General features: G+C 39.7%; 2 protein-coding genes across 2 annotated transcripts; one reads left to right on the top strand and one right to left on the bottom strand.

Moving 5' to 3' along the window:
* Window positions 1–3281: 3281 nt before the first annotated feature.
* LOC134626897 (deoxyribonuclease-1-like) lies at window positions 3282–16331 on the top strand. The gene is made up of 10 exons (XM_063472790.1): window positions 3282–3373; window positions 6843–6935; window positions 7025–7119; window positions 7227–7304; window positions 7440–7552; window positions 8927–9039; window positions 10504–10658; window positions 11475–11571; window positions 15683–15809; window positions 15968–16331. Exons 2-10 carry the CDS (start codon window positions 6855–6857, stop codon window positions 16153–16155), a joined length of 1047 nt encoding a protein of 348 aa, XP_063328860.1. The 5' UTR covers window positions 3282–3373; window positions 6843–6854; the 3' UTR covers window positions 16156–16331.
* A 177-nt stretch (window positions 16332–16508) lies between these two features.
* LOC134627568 (granzyme B-like) lies at window positions 16509–19279 on the bottom strand. The gene is made up of 5 exons (XM_065470772.1): window positions 19201–19279; window positions 18966–19113; window positions 17324–17453; window positions 16848–17102; window positions 16509–16732 (listed from the first exon to the last, which is right to left on the bottom strand). Exons 1-5 carry the CDS (start codon window positions 19256–19258, stop codon window positions 16529–16531), a joined length of 795 nt encoding a protein of 264 aa, XP_065326844.1. The 5' UTR covers window positions 19259–19279; the 3' UTR covers window positions 16509–16528.
* Window positions 19280–19671: the final 392 nt, after the last annotated feature.

The raw sequence follows: 19671 nt of genomic DNA on the forward strand, positions 1-19671 counted from the left end.
CCATTGACATGTCGAAGAGGTTAACACGTGAGGAGCGGATCGAAATTGTGTTGATATCTGGTGAACGCAGTAACCGGGTCATTGCAGCAGATTTCAATGCAAGACACCCTACGAGACCACCCATCTCCCATGCTACAGTTAGCAAACTGCTTGCTAAGTGAAACTGGTTCAGTGTTGGATTTGCCAAAATGTGGACGCAAGAAAAGTGTCACTAATGAAGAAACATCAGTGGCTGTCCTAGCTTCATTCAGCAAGAGCCCACAGCGTAGCACTCGCCGCATGTCACTGGAGAGTGGCATTAGTCGAACATCCCTTCGGTGGATATTAGCTACTCACAAATGGCACCCTTACAAACTCCAGCTACTGCAGCATCTCAACGAGTATGACCCAGATCGGTGCACAGAATTTGCAGAATGGGCAAAACAAAAATTGGAACAGGACCCTCAGTTCACACAGAAGATTTTGTTCAGTGATGAGGCAAACTTTTATGTGAATGGTGAAGTTAACAAATAAAACCACCGCTATTGGTCTGACACTAACCCACATTGGATGGATCCCTCCAAGACTGTTGGAACAACAAAAGTGATGGTTTGGTGTGGTATATGGGGTACAACGATAGTGGGTCCATTCTTAATCAATGGAAACCTCAAGGCCACTGGATATTTGAAATTGCTACATGATGATGTGTTTCCCTCTTTATGCACTGAAGCTGGCACGTTCCCTGAGTTTTTCCAGCAAGATGGTGCACCACCACATTATGGGTGCCAGGTCCGAGCATTCCTAGATGAACAGTTTCCTGGAAAGTGGATTGGTCGTCGTGGGCCAGTTGAATGGCCCCCAAGGTCTCCCGATCTGACCCCCTTAGACTTTTATCTTTGGGGTCATCTGAAGGCAATTGTCTATGGTGTGAAGATACGAGATGTGCAGCACCTGAAACTATGGATACTGGATGCCTGTGCTGGCATTTCTCCTGCGGTGTTGCTATCAGTGTGTGAAGAGTGGGAGAAGAGGGTTGCATTGACAATCCAACACAATGGACAGCACATTGAACACATTTTATAAGTGGTCAGAAACTTGTAAATAACTCATGAAAGAATAAAGTTACGTTGAAACCAAGCACACCATTGTTTTTCTTGTGATATTACCAATAAGTTTGATGTGTCACATGGCCCTCTTCCTATTGAAAAAACAAAAGTTGTATCCAAGATGGCCGACTTCTAAATGGCCACCATGGTCACCACCCATCTTGAGGAGTTTGCCCCCTCACATATACTAATGTGCCACAAACAGGACTTTAATATCACCAACCATTCCCATTTTATTACGGTGTATCCATATAAATGGCCCACCCTGTAGATGTTGTTATATAAATAGTTAACGTCATCAGGGTGAGAGCACTTCAAGTCAGTATCACTGCTGGATTTTTATTCTTGCTCACTACATCATATGTGAACAAATGTCATTTCGTATTTTCTTGATTTCTCTTATTTTTTATTGAAATATTCTTACTTTACTTTTAGTGTAGTTTAACTTGTGTTCTATTTGTGTGAAGTTTGGGCGTTTTAATACATTTTTTGTGGTTAATCAGTTCATATTATTTTTTTCTGTTTTATCACATTTTGTCACATCGTATTATTCGCTTTTAATTGAAGTATTTTGAACCTGCATGGAAGTTGCTGTACACATAAGCTTTCATTGATAAAACTTTTGAACGCTTATATGAGATTAATTCTATTTCTGCTTCTTTTGTTTTCGTTGTACCTTTTTGTGACTCTACATCAAACAGGTTCAAAGAAGAAGGCTGTCAAAGGACAGAGGGCCTTGCAGAACTTATCATTTTATATAAGCACACCACACAGTTTTTATTGTTTTATCTGCAATAAACTAATCTGAAAGAATGAAATCTGGTTTGAAAGGTTATTCATTTTTGTATTTTGTTTTCCCACAATAAAAAAAACTCTGAAAGACATCAATGCTCAGGTATGCACCGGCTCACTCCCGGTGGCTGCTTGTCAGGACCTGGCGCCTGTGGCTCGGTGCACTCTGGCACAGCTGGCTGCCGGCGGAGTGGACGGAGCCTGTCACTGCAACCCCCTCTGGCTTCTGCTCCGCGGCTGCTGGGTGACCCCTCATCTGGGGCTCTCCTCAGCTCTTTCCGGGAGAGTGGCACGGTTGCCCCTCTGTTGGTCTTCCTTGGTCTCTTGTGCTCTGAGGGTCTCTGGATGTCTGGAGCCTGGATCTCCTCCATACCTGCTTCATGCCCTGGAGGATGGGGCTCCCCACACCCTCTAACAGATCATTACATGAAGGAACCTTTTGAATACAAGCATGAATACAAACATTACCCACAAGGGGTAGTGGGTTATGTTGGGAAGCACTAATGTGGCAAGGTGTTCTCAGGTTGCCTCTGTGGTGGCCATCTTGTTTTCCTTGTAAGGAGGAGGCCCGCCTCAGTTGCAGCTCTTTTATAGGCCAGTCTGGATTGAGAAGGCGTGGTCTCTAGAGTATTTAAAGCTGGAAAGAAATGGATAGGGGGCCATTTTGAGAAGTTGCTGTCTGTATGTGCAAAAGATTGGCAAGAGACAATAAAGTAAATACTTCAGTTAAGGCAGAGTGATGTCTGATGTTTTCCTCAACACACCTCTCTGCGCAACATCCAGTAAATCATATTAGTGGAGGTGAGGCCTAACAAACATTGACTGGCTGCAGGTGCTAATGTCAGTCAAAGCAGCCACGTGCATAACGTTAAACCTTAGTAAAATCCACAGTGGTTATTCCCTTGTACAGCTGTTATGACGTTATGACTTGGGGAAATATCCATAAAGACAAAACCTTTTTGGTTTAATTCAGGATGTTTGCTTTTTTTTTCTTACAGCCTGGAAAAAAAATTGTTTCTTTTAAACACTCAAGTCTGGTGATTGACCTCCTTTTGAATCCAACTTCAAGTAGTCACAAAAGGAACTACAGTTTTTGGCACTGCACAATACAAGATTCCCTTTTTCCTCCTTGGGCTGGAGACCTGTATCTCTGATGACTACAGGGCGCCCTCTATTGGTGTCTACCAGCCAGTGAACATGAAACCGGTATTTCAGGTTAACTGAAGGTAAACGTTTTCCCATGACTGCAGCAGAGTGCTGCGGGTTGATGATAAACCCCTCAGCTGTATGCAAACACAGGAAACACTGCTGCAGATAACAGACATAGATAGGCGTGGTGTGGTTTTGCATATGCTGTATATGTAGTGTGTGTGTGTGTGTGTGGTTGAAAACTTCCTGGTGCGTGGACAGTTTGTTTCTGTAGAAGTCAGCTTCAGTCTGTTTGCTGGCAGATTAGCGCTTCTTTCAGTTTTCATTCTGCTGTTTTAGCTACACTCGTGAGTATTATTTTTTAATTTTTAGTTTTCTTACTTTTATAAAACTAAATGCTCATCTGCATTAGTTAGAATTCCTCACTTTTAAAATGAGTAAAATATGTTTTTGCATTCATTATAAGGGGAGTCAAATTAAAACCCAAATACTGCTGTTTGTGCTCATTTGTAATGTTTGAAAACCTACAGTGTCACACCTGAAGATTTTGATGAGTTATATCTCTACTTAATGGCCATTCAAAGAATCCCTTATTTAAAAAGTTTTAATTCAAGTGAAATAAAACAAGGCACTAAATATAAGTTTTTGAACTTCCTTGTATTTCTATACTTTTAAGAAAAATATACATCAATTATTCTGCACGGATAAAAATGTTTTAAACAGCAAACATGCCATTATCTTACAAGATAGTAAGAGTAGTTCGGAATACTACATATAATAATATGCCTCATTACTAATAAACTATTTCTGAGCTTCAATCTGTTACTTTTGCTACATTGAGCTAATTTTGCTGCTAAAACTTGCTGATGAATTAGACAGGTGGATTTTAGTATTGGTCAAATCAAGGAAAATGGTGGTTTTCGGGAATCTTGATGCCATCTTGACACTGTCACTGTCACTTCCCATGGAAACAGGATTATTTGGGAATCTCAAAAGAGTTTTATAGTAAAGTAGCATAGGAGTGGTCATATATGCCACACATCATACAGAGGTCATACCGAGGTCAGAGCGTGCCTAGAGAGAAGCTGCCATGACCCAGACACTAGAACAGGATGGTGGAGTGGTTACGATTGTCACCACACAGCAAGAGGTTTCCTGGTTCATGTCACGGTGAGCTGTTTGGCAGGCAGTGGTTGGACTCACGCGCAGGACTCAGAGATGGAATATTTAACTCAAGGCGGTAATATTTATTCACTGGCAGAAAACAAACTTAGAAACACAATACATGAGCACTAAAACAAAATTCAAACTAGGAAGTATGATCTAAACTGGGAGTTCATGATTTCGCATGACATAACCTGACAAAACATGACGACTGAGGAACACACAACTAACGCAGAGGACGCGACAACGGGCAGGGAAAAAAACAGGGCTTAAATACATACTAGCGTAATCAGGGAATGGGAGACAGGAGGGAAATGCACTCATGACGAGACACAGGGAAGCAGAACTGAAACCATAAACATGGGACAAGGACTACCAAAGTAAAACAGGGAACAAAGACAAAGCACCAAGACGCAGACGAGACACTAAGACATGGAAACATAGGAACCTGAAGCACAAAGATGATACAAAACAGAAACCACAATCCAAGGACTAAAGATGTAACATACTCAGAAAACCATAAATCATAATAATTATAGTTAGAATTATCACCAATAAATACAAAGCACTGGGTCCGTGATCCAGTGACGTGACAATTCAAATTCAAGCTGGGGCTTTTCTGTGTGAGGTTTGAATGTTCTCCATTCACCTATGTGTGTGTGTGACTTGTAGTTAAAAGCACTTTGACTGATCAGTTTTATTTTTTATTTCACCTTTATTCATACAGGTAGTCCCATTGAGACTCAATGTCTCATTTACAAGAGAGACCTGTTCCAGGCAAGCATATTAAAATTACAACAATAAAAAAGAAATAAGTAAATAATAAAACAAACAATAAAATGGCTAAATATGTCTAATGTACAAAACAAGAACAAGTCCCCAGAGACGATATCACCAAAACATTTGAACGTCTTTTGCAAGTCAAATCAATTGAGAGAGCTTCAAATCCTTCTGCAATGAATTCTAAGAAGTCGGGGCAGAAAAGGAGAATGCCTTCTGTCCTGGGACCGCAGTCTATGACTAAACTGTTTGCATAACATGTACTCTGATACCAATAAAATTATAAAATGATACTGACGAACCATCCTGCATAAGACCAATGAGGAGCAGTCAACCAGACAATAAAGTACAGTGGTGTGTTAAAGGTTTACAGCCAGTTATAAAAAATAGTGACCCATGATAGACAGAATCCAACAGATGAAGAGAGTGAGCAGAGACAGTCATATAAATTATATCACTGTAAACCAGGATGGGTAAAAAAGTGGCAGCCAAGCCTTTTCGTGGCTGTGAAAAAGAAACATGATCTGTTTTTGAAAAAGAACAATAACTTCAGCCTCAGTTTCTTTAAAAGATCGTCAATGTGTGGCTTAAAGGAAAGACTCAATCACAATTCAATTCTATTCAATCAATCAATCAATCAATCAATCAATCACAATACTTAGGTATTTGTATGAGGCCACAGTTTCAGTAGAAATGCCTTGAGCAGATACAAGAAAAGGAAGTACTACCGGCACCCTCTTTCTGTTTGAGAACAGCATGACTTTGTTTTTTTCTGTATTTAAAACCAGTCTGAGCTGACCCAGCTGAGACAGAAAACTATCAAAAGCTCGCTGTAATTGTTTGAATTACAGCTGATGATAAGAGCACAACAATAAGTAATTGTATCATATGCATAAAAAGGAACAGGTACATCTAGATTTTGTCTCACACTGTTTACATAGTAAATAGTAGTATTTACTATGTAAATAATGTAGGCCTAAGGACAGAACCTTAGGGGGCTTCACTAGTGATATTTAAAAAAAGCTGGAAGAGAGACCACTGAGCTGCAACTGCTTTGTCTGAAAGTCCAATTTCCAGTTATCTCTGACATCAAATTCTATAGTCAACTGTTTAAAAGCTTTGAATAGATCAATAAAAAGAGCTGCACAGTAGTTATTTGTGTCCGAGGCTTCATAGAGGTCATTGAGAACTTTTGGGGAAGCTGTGACAGTATTGTGTAGTTTCCTAACTCTAGATTGGAAAGGAGATAAAATACTATTTTCATCCCGATAACAAAAGTTGATTATTAACCAGCCTTTCAAGAACCTTAGCTAAGACACAGAGTTTGGAAATTGGACTGTAATTATTATTAACCATTGAAGAATCACCACCTGTCAGTGGGGGAGTACAAAGGCACACTTCCACATCTCTGGTAAAGGACAAGTGTAAAATTTAAAACATAAATTATCACTGAAACCTTTATTTAGGATTAAACATACATTCAATATTATTATTGGGAATTCTTACCCAAGGTCAAAAAAAACTTTGATGTGCCAAATGTTACTGCAATGAGAAACCGCATTAGAGGAACTGGACTCCCTGGAACTTCTCCATTTTCAATAAAAGCTACAATTTCCCAGGCCTTCACCTGGGAAATTGTAGCTTTAAAGTCATCAGAGACTTATTTTAGAATATACTGTACATGTTGCAATATAACCAACCACAGTTTTTTCAGTGTTTAATCTTTAGTTTCTCTTTCTTCCCTTTGCTTCAATTTCTTCTTTTTTCTGCTGCGCTTCTCAGTTTTCTTCCTCTGTTTTGATTCAGCAGAAGTTTGAACAATACATCACACACTGTGTATTGATCGTCTAAAACAGAGTTGATCTCTTTCAGAATCAAGTCAGAATGAAGATAGCAGCCTTTAATGGCAAGAACCTGGGACAGAAGAAAGTCCAGAACAAGACTGTCATCAAACACCTCACCAAGGTGATAATAATTTTACCTTTACAACAGAAAGCTTGAAATCCAACACCAATGACGAAATGTGTAGCACTTAAATGATGTGTTTCCTCCAGATCATATCTCAGTACAGTGTGATTGTTCTGCTGGAGGTGGTGGATAAGAGCGGCAAAGCCATGGAAACTTTACTTCAAGAACTCAACAAAACTGAGTGAGTTCCCTGCAGTGATAGTGTGTGAATTTCATTATTTTGATTTACAACATTTTTATGTAGAAAACTGCATGTTTACGTGGCTCTGTTTTCCTCGGCACTAACAGAAAACGCCCCTACGTAAAGACTGCCAGCAAACAACTGGGACGAGACACCTACAAGGAGCAGTACGTCTGTTTCTACAGGTTTGTGTAGAAACAGACTCTAATACAACATCTCAGTGATTTGCAGACTAGAATTTAATTATATTTAGAGTTGGTGTGAATGTGAGATTCATGGCCAGACACGTTGATGTCTGACTATACGTGTTTATCTCTCAGACCAGATGAAGTGACACTGAAGGATTCACACCAATATGAAGATAATCAGGCTGGAGATGAAGATGCCTTTGCCAGAGAGCCTTTCATCCTGCGCTTCGATTGTCCAACTACAGGTTTGTGCTTTTTACTGTGTTTGAGTAACGCTTTAGGTTGCAAAACAAAACAAGTGGAAGTGCCAACCACTGCAGTTCTACATTTTAAAACCTTTGTTTAATCCTACTGCTTATTTGTACTCCAGTTTTGCTGAAAGTTTGGACTCCAGTTTAATGACAAATCCTTTTATTTTATCAGTTTCATAATTCATACTAATCAGTGTTGAGCCTTTAAATAGAGAGTTAGTGAGGCAAGATGAAGAAGCAGCATGCTGCTCTTGTCTTCAGTCATCTGTACTGAGTTTCAGTTACAAACAGTACCACCACATCCACATTGTCTTTGCATGAATATAGTTAGTAGCACACTAACACATATTTCACATACATTTCTACAAAAATCATATTTTAGGTAGTGCATAACATGAACTGTAAGCTGGAACATATGCATTTTTTGATTTGAGCTGACACTTTAACTGACTTCTCACAGTATTGAAATTATATTTTTAGGAATTACAGAAAATCTCTCAATGACTAGCTTACATGGAAATAATGTCAGAAATTAAATGAAAAATGTCTTCGTCAGAAAAATGAAATGCAAAACAAATCGCTGTGGAGGGGTTTGTGTGTCCCAGGGATCCTGAGAACTCTGTTGTTGTGGGTTTTCTATGATGGCAAATTGGTCTTGGGTGATTCTAAAGCCCCTATGAGTATAAAATATAGAAAACAGTTCATTTTGCCCAGGATAGAGTTACTGGGTCCCTCCCTGGAACCAGGCCTAAGGGTGAGCGCCTGGCTGCTGGGCCTTAGTCCATGGGGCACAGCCGGGGACAGCCCGAACAGGGGACATGAGCCCACCCTTCTGTAGGTCCACCACCAGCAGGAGGTGCTGTAGGGGTTGGATGCAGTATGTGCTGCGTTGAGGAGCACAAGCACCCTGGTAGATCGATCCCCAGCTACCGAGACTAACGACTGGGACATGGAATGTCACCTCTCTGGTGAGGAAGCGCTTCTAATGTCAACTGAGGATACTGTCGGGTTGTGGCAGAAACACCCTGAGGATCTCCATATTCCCACTGACACATCTTCTGTAACCAAGCAGAGTGTGGGAATGAGGGGGATGACTTGTCCATCACTGGGGGGTGAGGTTACTGTGGCAGTTAAACAACTCCTTGGTGGCAGGGCCCCTGGGGTAGATGAGGTTGGCCCTGAATTGCTGAAGGCTCTGGATGTTCTAGGGCTTGCTGCCACTTGTCCTCACCTGGGCTAAGTTGAGCCACTGAACAAGACCTCTGAACCGTTTTTATGGAAAGACTAAACTGACACTGTGAATTTGTAATATTTACTCTATTCAGGTGTACTTTGTATTGAGGCCTCTTTGCTTGTGAACTCTTTCAGTTGTACAAGATCTGGTCCTGATCCCTGTGCACACAAAGCCGGAAGACACTCTGAAGGAGCTGGACGAGCTGCACGATGTGGTTGAAGACATCAGGAAGAAATGGAAAAATGATGTAAGTTTGAGACAAGAGCCCTAAGAGTTTAGTTCCTGTGTCTCTCTCCTCTCTGAGACACCTTCTTTAGATTGTGGTTGCTTCGTGGTTTGATCAAAGTAATTTGTTGCGTTGTAGATGAGATTATTTTTTTGGACATACTTTTTGGAGTTCATTTTCCAATAGTCTTAGAACCTTCAGTGGTAGCAAAATATTGAAATGCATGCATTAATAAATTATTTTATTATAAAATTGTGTGGATGTGTGTGAACACACACACACACACCCTCCACATCCTCTCGAGCTCTTCTCTGAGCCCTTGGTATTTCTCCAGCTTCTCGTGTTCCTTCTTTCTGATGTTGCTGTCATTGGGAACCGCTACATCAATCACTACGGCCGTCTTCTTCTGTTTGTCTACCACCACTATGTCCGGTTGGTTAGCCACCACCATTTTGTCCGTCTGTATCTGGAAGTCCCACAGGATCTTAGCTCGGTCATTCTCCATCACCCTTGGGGGCGTCTCCCATTTTGACCTCGGGACTTTCAGGTTATACTCGGCACAGATGTTTCTGTATACTATGTCAGCCACTTGGTTATGGCGTTCCATGTATGCCTTGCCTGCTAGCATCTTGCACCCTGCTGTTCACTCGGGTGTGCTGGATTTTCTCAGGGGCATCTTTACACAGCCTGCACCTGGGGTCTTGCCTGGTGTGATAGACCCCAGCCTCTATGGATCTTGTGCTCAGAGCTTGTTCCTGTGCTGCCATGATTAGTGCCTCTGTGCTGTCTTTCAGTCCAGCTTTATCCAGCCACTGGTAGGATTTCTGGATATCGGCCACCTCCTCTATCTGCCGGTGGTACATACTGTGCAGGGGCCTGTCAGTAAATGCATGCATGAACTTAAACTTCATGCATGCATTTACTGTACTACACTTTATAGATGTTTTGCATGTTAATTACATGTAAATTCTGTCTGGGTTTGATAAAGCATCACAGACCAAAAACCATCTTGAAGATAAGCTATGCAGGAGTTTAATCACAATATTAAAACATTGGACTTTGAAAGTGAGCAAGACAAATTTAAAAAATATATCTTTTTATTATTATATTATATGTTATTATTACCTTTTTTAATCACATAGTGAATCAGAATGAGATTATATTTTAACTATTTGATTGTGTCTTCATGTAAACAGAGTGATAACAGAGGAGTTGAAAAAAAACCCAGCTTTAAATACACAAATGCATAAAGTTCCTGAGTCATCGTATCATGTTTCTGTGCCTTTCAATTGGCTTCTTACAGTGAAGTAATTTGCAGTAAACCACAGAGAGTGGTATTCAGTTATTGTTCTGCCAGCTCCTCACAGAATTATGTAATAATAATAAATATATGACACCACATAAACCTTGGTGCTGTTATTTAATGAATCTGTCATTGTATTAAGTGAGTTCTGCTCTCTGTCGACATTTTCATTTCTTTTGTAGAACATTATGATTTTGGGGGACTTTAATGCAGACGGACGATATCTCTCCAAGAAGAAGAAGGAAAAGATCCGCATCTGCTCTCCATCCTACGATTGGCTCATTGATGATGATGTCGACACCACAGCTAGCAACAACAATGATAACACCTACGACAGGTGACAAACATGATAATGACATAGGAGGAAACTAAAGACTCATCTTTATTTGGCCAAGTTTGTGCAAACAAACAAGGAATTTGACTCCGGTTCACTTTGCTCTCTTCATGTCGTAAAAGAAATGTGTGTGTATATATATGTACACACACACACATAAAAAAAACAGTGGGTTATTTCAGTGTTCATCAGAGTGACAGCGTGGGGGGAGGAAACTGTCTCTGTGGTGGCAGCATGTTTAGTAAACAGCGTCTGTAACGCCTGCCTGAAGGCAGCAGTTTGAACATGTGAGAGCTCAAAAAGAGGAAGATACTTCTACAAATAATTACATGAATGAAAATTAGTGAGTATATTATTCTTCATACTATCTGCACTATCACACCACATTTCTCAATATAAGGAAACAAGTCGAGGTAAAGTGGACGGAGTGACGACTTTCTGAGAGAAATCTGCACCACTGAAGCAAAACCAGGAGAAAGAAACAGACGAACTAATTCATATAGAAAAGTATTCATGAATCACTGATTGATATCTGTACAGTTTACTTTGTGGGGAAGCACTGTTTGTATGATGATGAGCACTGGTGGCAGGATGCTTATTTTTGTGACCTGAGCGACCACAAAGCCTCTGCAACATGGCCAAAGTGTTCTTTTTTATTTTTCAACAAGAGTCCCTCTCACAGCTAACGTCTAATGTTAGGGACTTTAGGGAATTTCAAACTGAAAGAAAAATAAAGGGATAATTATTGGAACTTCACACTGTAAAGTGTACAGAAAGAAGTTCTTAATTTTTTTTATGTGTCTCTTCTTCCTCAAACAGAATTGTTGTGTATGGAGAGACCATGTCGAACGCCATCGTCCCCAACTCGGCCAAGTCTTTCAACTTCCAGCAAGAGTTTAAGCTGACTGATGAGGAGGTGAGACTCACTTATGTGTTTTTCTAAACCGAAAGATAGAAATGATTTGACAGTTGGCATCATCTGATTCTGGTAACCATGTTGTTCTTGTCTTGCTTGACCTAACTGCTGCCTTTGACACCGTAGACCACAATATTCTAATTTCTCGATTAAATGATGTAGTGGGTATTGGTGGCACTGCACTTAATTGGTTTAGGTCTTATTTGTCAGATAGAATTTTCTCCGTCAGCCTTCTCGGTTCCGAATCATCTTCTGCTCCTCTGTCATGTGGCGTCCCACAGGGCTCAATTTTAGGGCTACTGCTCTTTTTATTGTATCTATTGCCTCTGGGTTCCATCCTTAGGAGTCATGGGATCTCATTTCATTGTTATGCCGATGACTGCCAAATTTATTTACCACTAAAGCAGAAGGATGGCATTTCCATAAAACCTCTCTTGACATGTCTAGATGACATTAAAGCTTGGTTGGCTCTAAACTTTTTAAATTTTAACGAAAAGAAAACAGAAGTGTTGGTGTTTGGACCTAGTGGTCCCTGTGAGTCCTCCTCTGTTGTTTTAGGATCCTTGGAAGTCTATTTTAAACCTGCTGTTATTGACCTTGGTTTTAAGTTGGACAGAGATTTTAAATTGGACAACCAAATCAGAACAGTGGTGAAGTCCAGTTTTTATCATTTAAGGTGACTGGCAAGAGTAAAATATTTTCTTTCGAGGCAGCACTTTGAAACAGTGATCCATGCTTTTATTTCTTCCCGCCTGGACTACTGTAACTCACTTTATGTGGGGGTCAGTCAGTCACTGCTCTCACGTCTGCAGCTGGTTCAAAATGCGGCTGCACGACTCCTAACAGGAACTCAAAAAAGAGAGCATATAACCCCCGTGCTAGCCTCTGCACTGGCTGCCTGTGTCTTTTAGAGTTCATTTTAAAATTCTCATGTTTGTTTTTAAATGCCTTCACAGTCTTGCCCCGCCTTACCTCTCTGAGCTTCTTCATCCCCACATACCCTGTCGGTCTCTCAGGTCAGCTGACCAGCTGCTCCTGGAGGTACCGAGATCCAGCAGGAAGCTCAGAGGGGACAGGGCCTTCTCTATCGTGGCTCCTAAATTATGGAATAATTTGCCCATGCAAGTTAGAGAGGCCCCTTCACTGTCCGCTTTTAAATCACGTCTTAAAACCCACTTTTATTCCTTGGCTTTTAACCTCAGAGAGACTTAATTTCTCTTTTAATTGAAGTAGTTATTTAATTAATGATTTCACTCTTCTTTTATCTGATTTTATGTTTCTAACTGAAACTTGGTTGGACCAAAGTAACAGTGGAGCTTTTCTCATCGAGACGACCCCTCCAAACTACAGTTTTATCAGTGAGGCCAGGGCGAGCAGGAGAGGAGGAGGGGTTGCCGTCTTATTTAATGAATCATTTCAATGTAAGCAGCTATCTCCTGGAAGTTTTCAGTCTTTTGAATATGTGGCTTTACAGCTGAAGGCCCCCATCCAAAGTTGTGTTTCTTAATGTTTACAGGCCTCCCAAATACTGCACAGACTTTTTTAATGACCTCAGTGAACTGCTGTCTGTGATCTGTGTTGATTTCGACTGTGTAATTATTGTTGGGGATTTTAACATCCATGTGGACAACCCTCAGGACAAAGGGACTAAAGACCTGAGTAACACTCTGGGCAACTTTGGGCTGACTCAGCATGTAACAGAGGCCACACATAATAGAGGACACACTCTTGACCTACTGATCTCCAAGGGCCTGAGCATTTCAAAGGTTACTGTGTCTGATGTGGGCCTGTCTGATCATTACTGTGTTTTCTTTGAAAGTAAAATTTCAGCCCACATAAATATATCAACAGCAGTGATCACAAAACGGTGTATAACTGAACACAGTAGTGAGATCTTTAACCAGGTCTTCCCATTAACACCTGACCTGTCCAGAGGTTCAGTCAATGAGCTCGTCAATAGCTTCAATGCTAAAATGTTAAATGTAATGGACACTATTGCTCCCATTAAGGTGAAGGTTATCTCTGGAAGGAAAAAGTCTCCATGGAGAAACTCCACACTGGTGAAAAATGAAAAAAGAGAGTGTAGGAAAGCTGAGCGCAGATGGAGAAAAACAAACCTCCAGGTTCATTATGACATCTATAAAGAGAAACTTCACAATTATAATTTACAACTGAGGAGTGCAAGGAGGTCCTACTTCTCTGACATCATCACCAAAAACAGTCATAACGCTCGGGTCCTATTTTCTACAGTTGACAGGCTAACAAACCCTCCTGTGTCAGTGGCAGCTGAACTTCATTCGACCATGGCCTGCAATGACTTTGCCAAATTCTTCACAGACAAAATCCAAAAGATTAGACAAGCAATTGGTACATCAACAGCAGATTCAGGATATGTACTGTGTCCACCGAAAAACTGTTTAAACACCATCAAACAGTTTCACCCTATTAACAGCAAAGACCTGGAGGACATCTTAGGTCAACTGAACTCCTCCTCTTGCTGTTTAGATGTCCTGCCAACAAGTTTTTTCAAAAAGGTCTCAAAGACTTTGGAGTCAGACCTGTTACAGATCGTCAACTTTTCTTTAATGTCAGGTGTGTTTCCAGAATCACTAAAAACTGCTGTAATTAAACCTATACTGAAAAAGGACAATCTTGACAAGACACAAATGAATAACTACAGGCCGATCTCAAATCTCCCATTTTTAAGTAAGATCATTGAAAAAGCAGTTTCTCAACAGCTCAATTACTTCTTAAAACAGAATAACTGCTATGATGCCTTCCAGTCAGGTTTTAGACAGAACCACAGCACTGAAACCGCTCTGACCAAAGTGTTCAATGACATATGTCTGAATACAGACAGTGGAAAAATGTCAGTCTTAGTTTTACTGGATCTCAGTGCAGCATTTGATACTGTTGACCACAACATATTACTCAAATGACTGGAGAATTGGGCAGGTCTTTCAGGAACTGTACTAAACTGGTTCAAAACATACTTAGAAAACAGGAAATACTTTGCATCAATAGGTAACTTCACATCTGAGCAGACAAGTATCACATGTGGAGTTCCCCAAGGTTCCATCTTGGGACCCCTTCTGTTTAACATTTACATGCTCCCACTGGCACAGATTATACAGAACAAAAAAATAAACTATCATAGCTATGCAGATGACACACAAATATATATCACAATGTCACCAGGAGACCGAGGCCCTGTACAGGCTCTTGGTAAATGCATTGAGGAAATTAATGGCTGGTTGTGCCACAATTTTCTCCAGCTAAACAAAAACAAAACTGAAGTAATAGTCTTTGGTGCCAAAGAAAAACGATTACAGGTCACCACAGAACTTCAATCTATACACCTAAAAACCACAAACCAGGCGAGAAATTTGGGTGTAGTGATGGATGCAGACCTAAACTTAGAAAAACACATTAAGACAATAACAAAATCAGCTTACTATCACCTCAAGAATATTTCAAGGATAAAAGATCTGATGTCTCAACAGGACCTGGAAAAACTAGTCCATGCATTCATCTTTAGCAGGCTTGATTACTGTAACAGCATCTTTACAGGTCTACCAAAAAAATCAGTCAGACAACTACAGCTCATTCAGAACTCTGCTGCTCGATTCCTCACTAAGACCAAAAAAGTGGACCACATCAGTCCAGCTCTGTGGTCTTTACACTGGCTGCCTGTCCGTCAGAGGATAGACTTTAAAGTTCTGATGCTGGTCTATAAAGCTCTGAATGGTTTAGGACCAAAATACATCAGTGACCTCCTGACCCATTATAAACCTTCCAGATTCCTCAGGTCATCTGGATCCATTTTTTTATCAGTTCCCAGAGTCAGAACCAAACACGAAGAAGCTCTGTAAAGCACTTTGAATCACCTTGTTGTTGAATTGTGCTATATAAATAAACTTGCCTTGCCTTGCCTTTATTTGGTTTTTATTTATATCTCATGTAATTTTATTTTACAGTTCCAATGTACACCACTTTGTGTCAGCTGTGGTTGTTTTAAAGTACTTTATAAATAAAGGTGATGATGATGATGAGGATGATGATGATGATCATTTTAAAGGAAAGCATTAGTGTTGTATATTTACTCTCTAAGGCACTCAGCATCAGTGACCATTACCCCGTGGAGGTGGAGCTGAAGACCAGAGCAGGAAGACAGAAAAGGATGGCTGTGCCTGACGGGACAGAGATGACATCTGGGGAAGAACCGTCTCAGAAGAAAGGTGTCTTAGACGGTTTAATAAAAATGAATTTTATAAAGGAGCAAATACCTCATGAATCTCAGGGCTGATCTCAGTTCAGTTACATGTTCTGCAGTGTTGTATTCTGGGTGCTTCTGAGAGCAGATTTTAAATTTCCTTCTTCTAATATTAAACAACAGGGAAACAGAAGAAAACCAAACCAGCAGGGTCACCAAAGATGGCGGCCAAGCCAGCGGCAGCACAGAAGAAGAAAAAAGATGAACCAGACAGACAACAGAAGAAGAAGAATGTAGGAACAAAAAGGAAGCGAGGGCGGGCATCCAACACGCCAACCAAGAGAAAACGTCAGGATGTTCAATGTTCATGATCTTACTATTAATTTTAAAAAAGTAGAGTTACTGTAGTTAGAGCTGATAGTATTAAAATGTCAAAGCTTCTGTTTGTTTGATTTATTAGACCACATCAGGTGGTTCTCTGTGATACCAAAACACCTTCTGTCAATCTCTAGTATTTATAGTACTCAATAAAACAGGATGAATGTACTGTAGCAATGAAATTTTTTTTTTACAAATATTGGTATTGCATTAATTCATTTTCCATGGCAAACTGATATCAATGTTTTTATAGACATGTTTTTGAAGTCATAATAAAATATTATTCATGCACAGAGACAATACTTTTCAAACATTTTCTTTATTCTTCTTTGAGAGCAAACGCTGACAGAGGCACAGCTTCCACACTTACAGTGTGCTGACGCAAAGCTTTTTGTATTTTTTTTCCTTGAGAATCTTCCTGATCCAGTAATGGTGTTTTGAGATATCCATATAGACATTGGGGACATCTGGATAGTTACAATTTCCCAGCTCGGTTCTTGGAATGCTTTTGTTGAAAGAAACAATACCGACAGCCATTTCCTTCCACACCAGAGGGCCACCAGAATCACCCTGTAAGAAGGGAGTATTTACTTTGTTCATGTGATACTTAATGCAGGTTGTTCATATATTTCTCAACCACAGAGCAGTTAGCAATGACTTTTCAAGGGAAGGACAGAAAACATACCTGACAGAATCCTTTTGTTGTGTTGTATCCACCTGCACAGATAATATTGGGTGGAAGATGACCCCATTCTTTCCTGCAGACTTGTGGGCTGATGACCGACACATCCACCACTCTCAGGTCGTCAACAACACTACCATAAGTGTTTATCTTACCCCATCCAGCCACTTGGCATTTCTCATTTTCCTTTAATGTCATTTCATGGAAGGGAAGTCGAATGAATTGAATTCTTTTGCTTGGTTGGACAGGTGTAGACAACTAGAGGCACAGAATTAAAGAGTAAAGATTATAAATGAGTGAAAACCATGTAACAGCAATACAGAACATTTATCTTTGATCTTTTTTTAAAGTAAGCACTCCATACTTTAACTAGAAATACCTTGTTTTAAATGAGCAACTTGCAAAATAGGACAATGAAAAATTTAAAAATTATGTGATTTAAGAAAATAAAAAAGACAAAAAAGGACAAAAAGCCTTACTTTTAGAAGCATGATGTCATATCCATGGCCAACATTCTTATAATCTGGGTGTTTGCATTTCTTGGCAATCTTCATTTTCTTCTCAGCCTTCTTGAGGTTGTGGTTACCAAGAACTACACGTTTAAGATCCCTGAATAAGATATAATTCTGAGATGATCAGAATGAGATTTTCTGCAGTTGCATGCACAACAAGATGAACAAAAACTAAACGATAAATTTCTTTTCTTTCTTTTTTTTAAATTCAATTGTATTTATTCACTGCAACAGTTACTTCAAGGTTCTTAGCATAATTGGTGCAATAATTCAGATGGTATCAGAATTATTATATTATTATATTATTATGATCATTAGATACATATACTCACAAACACACACATACAGAGTACATATATATATATATATATATATATATATATATATCAATTATTGCACCAATTGTGCTAAGAACCTTGAAGTAACTGTTGCAGTGAATAAATACAATTGAATTAAAAAAAAAAGAAATTTATCGTTTAGTTTTTGTTCATCTTGTTGTGCATGCAACTGCAGAAAATCTAATTCTGATCATCTCAAAATTATATATATATATATATATACATATACATATATATATATATATATATATATATATTAGGGGTGCAACGATACACAAAATTCACGGTTCGGTTCGGTTCGATACTTTGGTGACACGGTTTGATATTTTTTCGATACAATTTTAATTTATCATTTATTAAAATTATAAATATATATTTTAACTCAAAAGTACAGTTTTTAAATTTAATGTTGCTGAAACAACAAAATAAAAAAAAAATAAACCTATCTGATCGAGAAATCACTCATCTTTGGAAAAGAGAGTTTATTACAGAGAAATGTCTAAATGACTCGGGTAAAGTTTGTAGCATGCGTGCTTGTTGTTTTTGTCTGCTTCCACTTGTCTTTGCACTAGGATGATGTCGGCGTAAATGTGCAGTCATATTCGTTGTGTTCCCACTAGTGCTGTCAGCGTTAATCTCGTTAAAATGACATTAACGCCATAACGCGGCAAATCTCCGTTAACAAATTACCGCGGATCACCCCGTGCTTGGGGCTGGATGGCGTCAACACCTTAACAAGCTAACTGCACTAACGCACTAGTTCCCACCAATTGAGCATTGCGTGGCACATCCGACATACTGTTTTACTTTTGTCCATGACGTGCTTACCTTCAGGGTCATACTTCACATGAAAACCAAGATAGTTCCAAAGGCCAGATCTGAATGAGGGTGGGGGAGGTTCAATTTCGGGTAGCGTTGAGGCAGTTGCCATGTTGCAACGAGCTTAGCTTCTGTCTTGCTAGCTTGCGCTGCGCTCAGTGGATCTGCACTCGACAGTGCAGCCTAGGCGGAGTAGTCGAACGCAGATCCGCTGAGCGCTCAACACAGACAGCATCGTCAGAAGAAAAGTTGATAAAATAAATTAAAATGTTGTATTGTTCGATACATATGCGTACCGAACCGAAAGCACTTTATCGAACGGTTCAATATCGATACGAGTATTGTTGCACCCCTAATATTTATTTATTTATTTATTTATATAAGCATAGGACATTTTAAGGCCAGCATTTGTTTTCCTAATCAGGAATTTCCTTAAAGAGATGATTACTTACAGGTCACAGTGTGCAGCAGTCATTACAAAGTCCTCAGAAACAAGAAATCCTCCACAAACATGGTTGCCTCCGTGATCCTGCACTGATGCCATATACAGCATTTCGTTGTCTGGGGCTATTTTCCCATCTATAATTTTACTTCCAAGGACTAATGGAAGTAGGAGGAAAAAAATGTAATTAAAAATATTAATATTCCACATGCAGGCTGGAGAAGAGTATTCATGGTGCAACTTACCATTTTGCCCGAGGAATGTCAGCATATGAACGACCACAAATTGTTGCAGAGCAAACATCTCGGTGGTGAAAGGCTTGATCTGTCAGCTTGAGACCGAGGGGTCAGTCCTTTTGAGTCATGTGTTTATACATACATATACAACACATGACTTTTAACCACTTCCTAGGGAAGTGTGGTTTTGAAACTTTCCACAGTAAGTACTTCGTTATTACTATCAATCACAGTCTGTTATATGTGCACCCCTTTCTCACTAACAGTAATGAAGTTCAAACAAAAGACAGCTAAGGTCCAAAGGCATAAACCAGATTAGTGGCCTGTTAAATGGTTAAAGTCTAGGTTGGCTTTATAGTTGAAAACAAAGTAAGTTAGCTTGTCCTTCTTAAGAATTAAGTTAAATTCCACAGTTGAATCATAAACATTTTGGGCTTGCCTAAGTTACATATAAGCACGGCCATATGTTTTATCTGGTCA

This window comes from Pelmatolapia mariae, linkage group LG5 (genome assembly GCF_036321145.2).
Source record: "Pelmatolapia mariae isolate MD_Pm_ZW linkage group LG5, Pm_UMD_F_2, whole genome shotgun sequence".
In the NCBI taxonomy this organism is placed as follows: Eukaryota; Metazoa; Chordata; class Actinopteri; order Cichliformes; family Cichlidae; genus Pelmatolapia; species Pelmatolapia mariae.

Coding starts and splice junctions, on each gene's coding strand:
- LOC134626897 (XM_063472790.1), top strand. CDS start 6,855: ATGAAGATAGCAGCCTTTAATGGCAAGAACCTGGGACAGAAGAAAGTC. Junction 7,120..7,226: donor CAAGAACTCAACAAAACTGA/GTGAGTTCCCTG, acceptor CGGCACTAACAG/AAAACGCCCCTACGTAAAGA. Junction 7,305..7,439: donor CAGTACGTCTGTTTCTACAG/GTTTGTGTAGAA, acceptor TTTATCTCTCAG/ACCAGATGAAGTGACACTGA.
- LOC134627568 (XM_065470772.1), bottom strand. CDS start 19,258: ATGTTTGCTCTGCAACAATTTGTGGTCGTTCATATGCTGACATTCCTC. Junction 17,103..17,323: donor ATGACATCATGCTTCTAAAA/GTAAGGCTTTTT, acceptor CTGTGCCTCTAG/TTGTCTACACCTGTCCAACC. Junction 16,733..16,847: donor CAACAAAAGGATTCTGTCAG/GTATGTTTTCTG, acceptor CCCTTCTTACAG/GGTGATTCTGGTGGCCCTCT.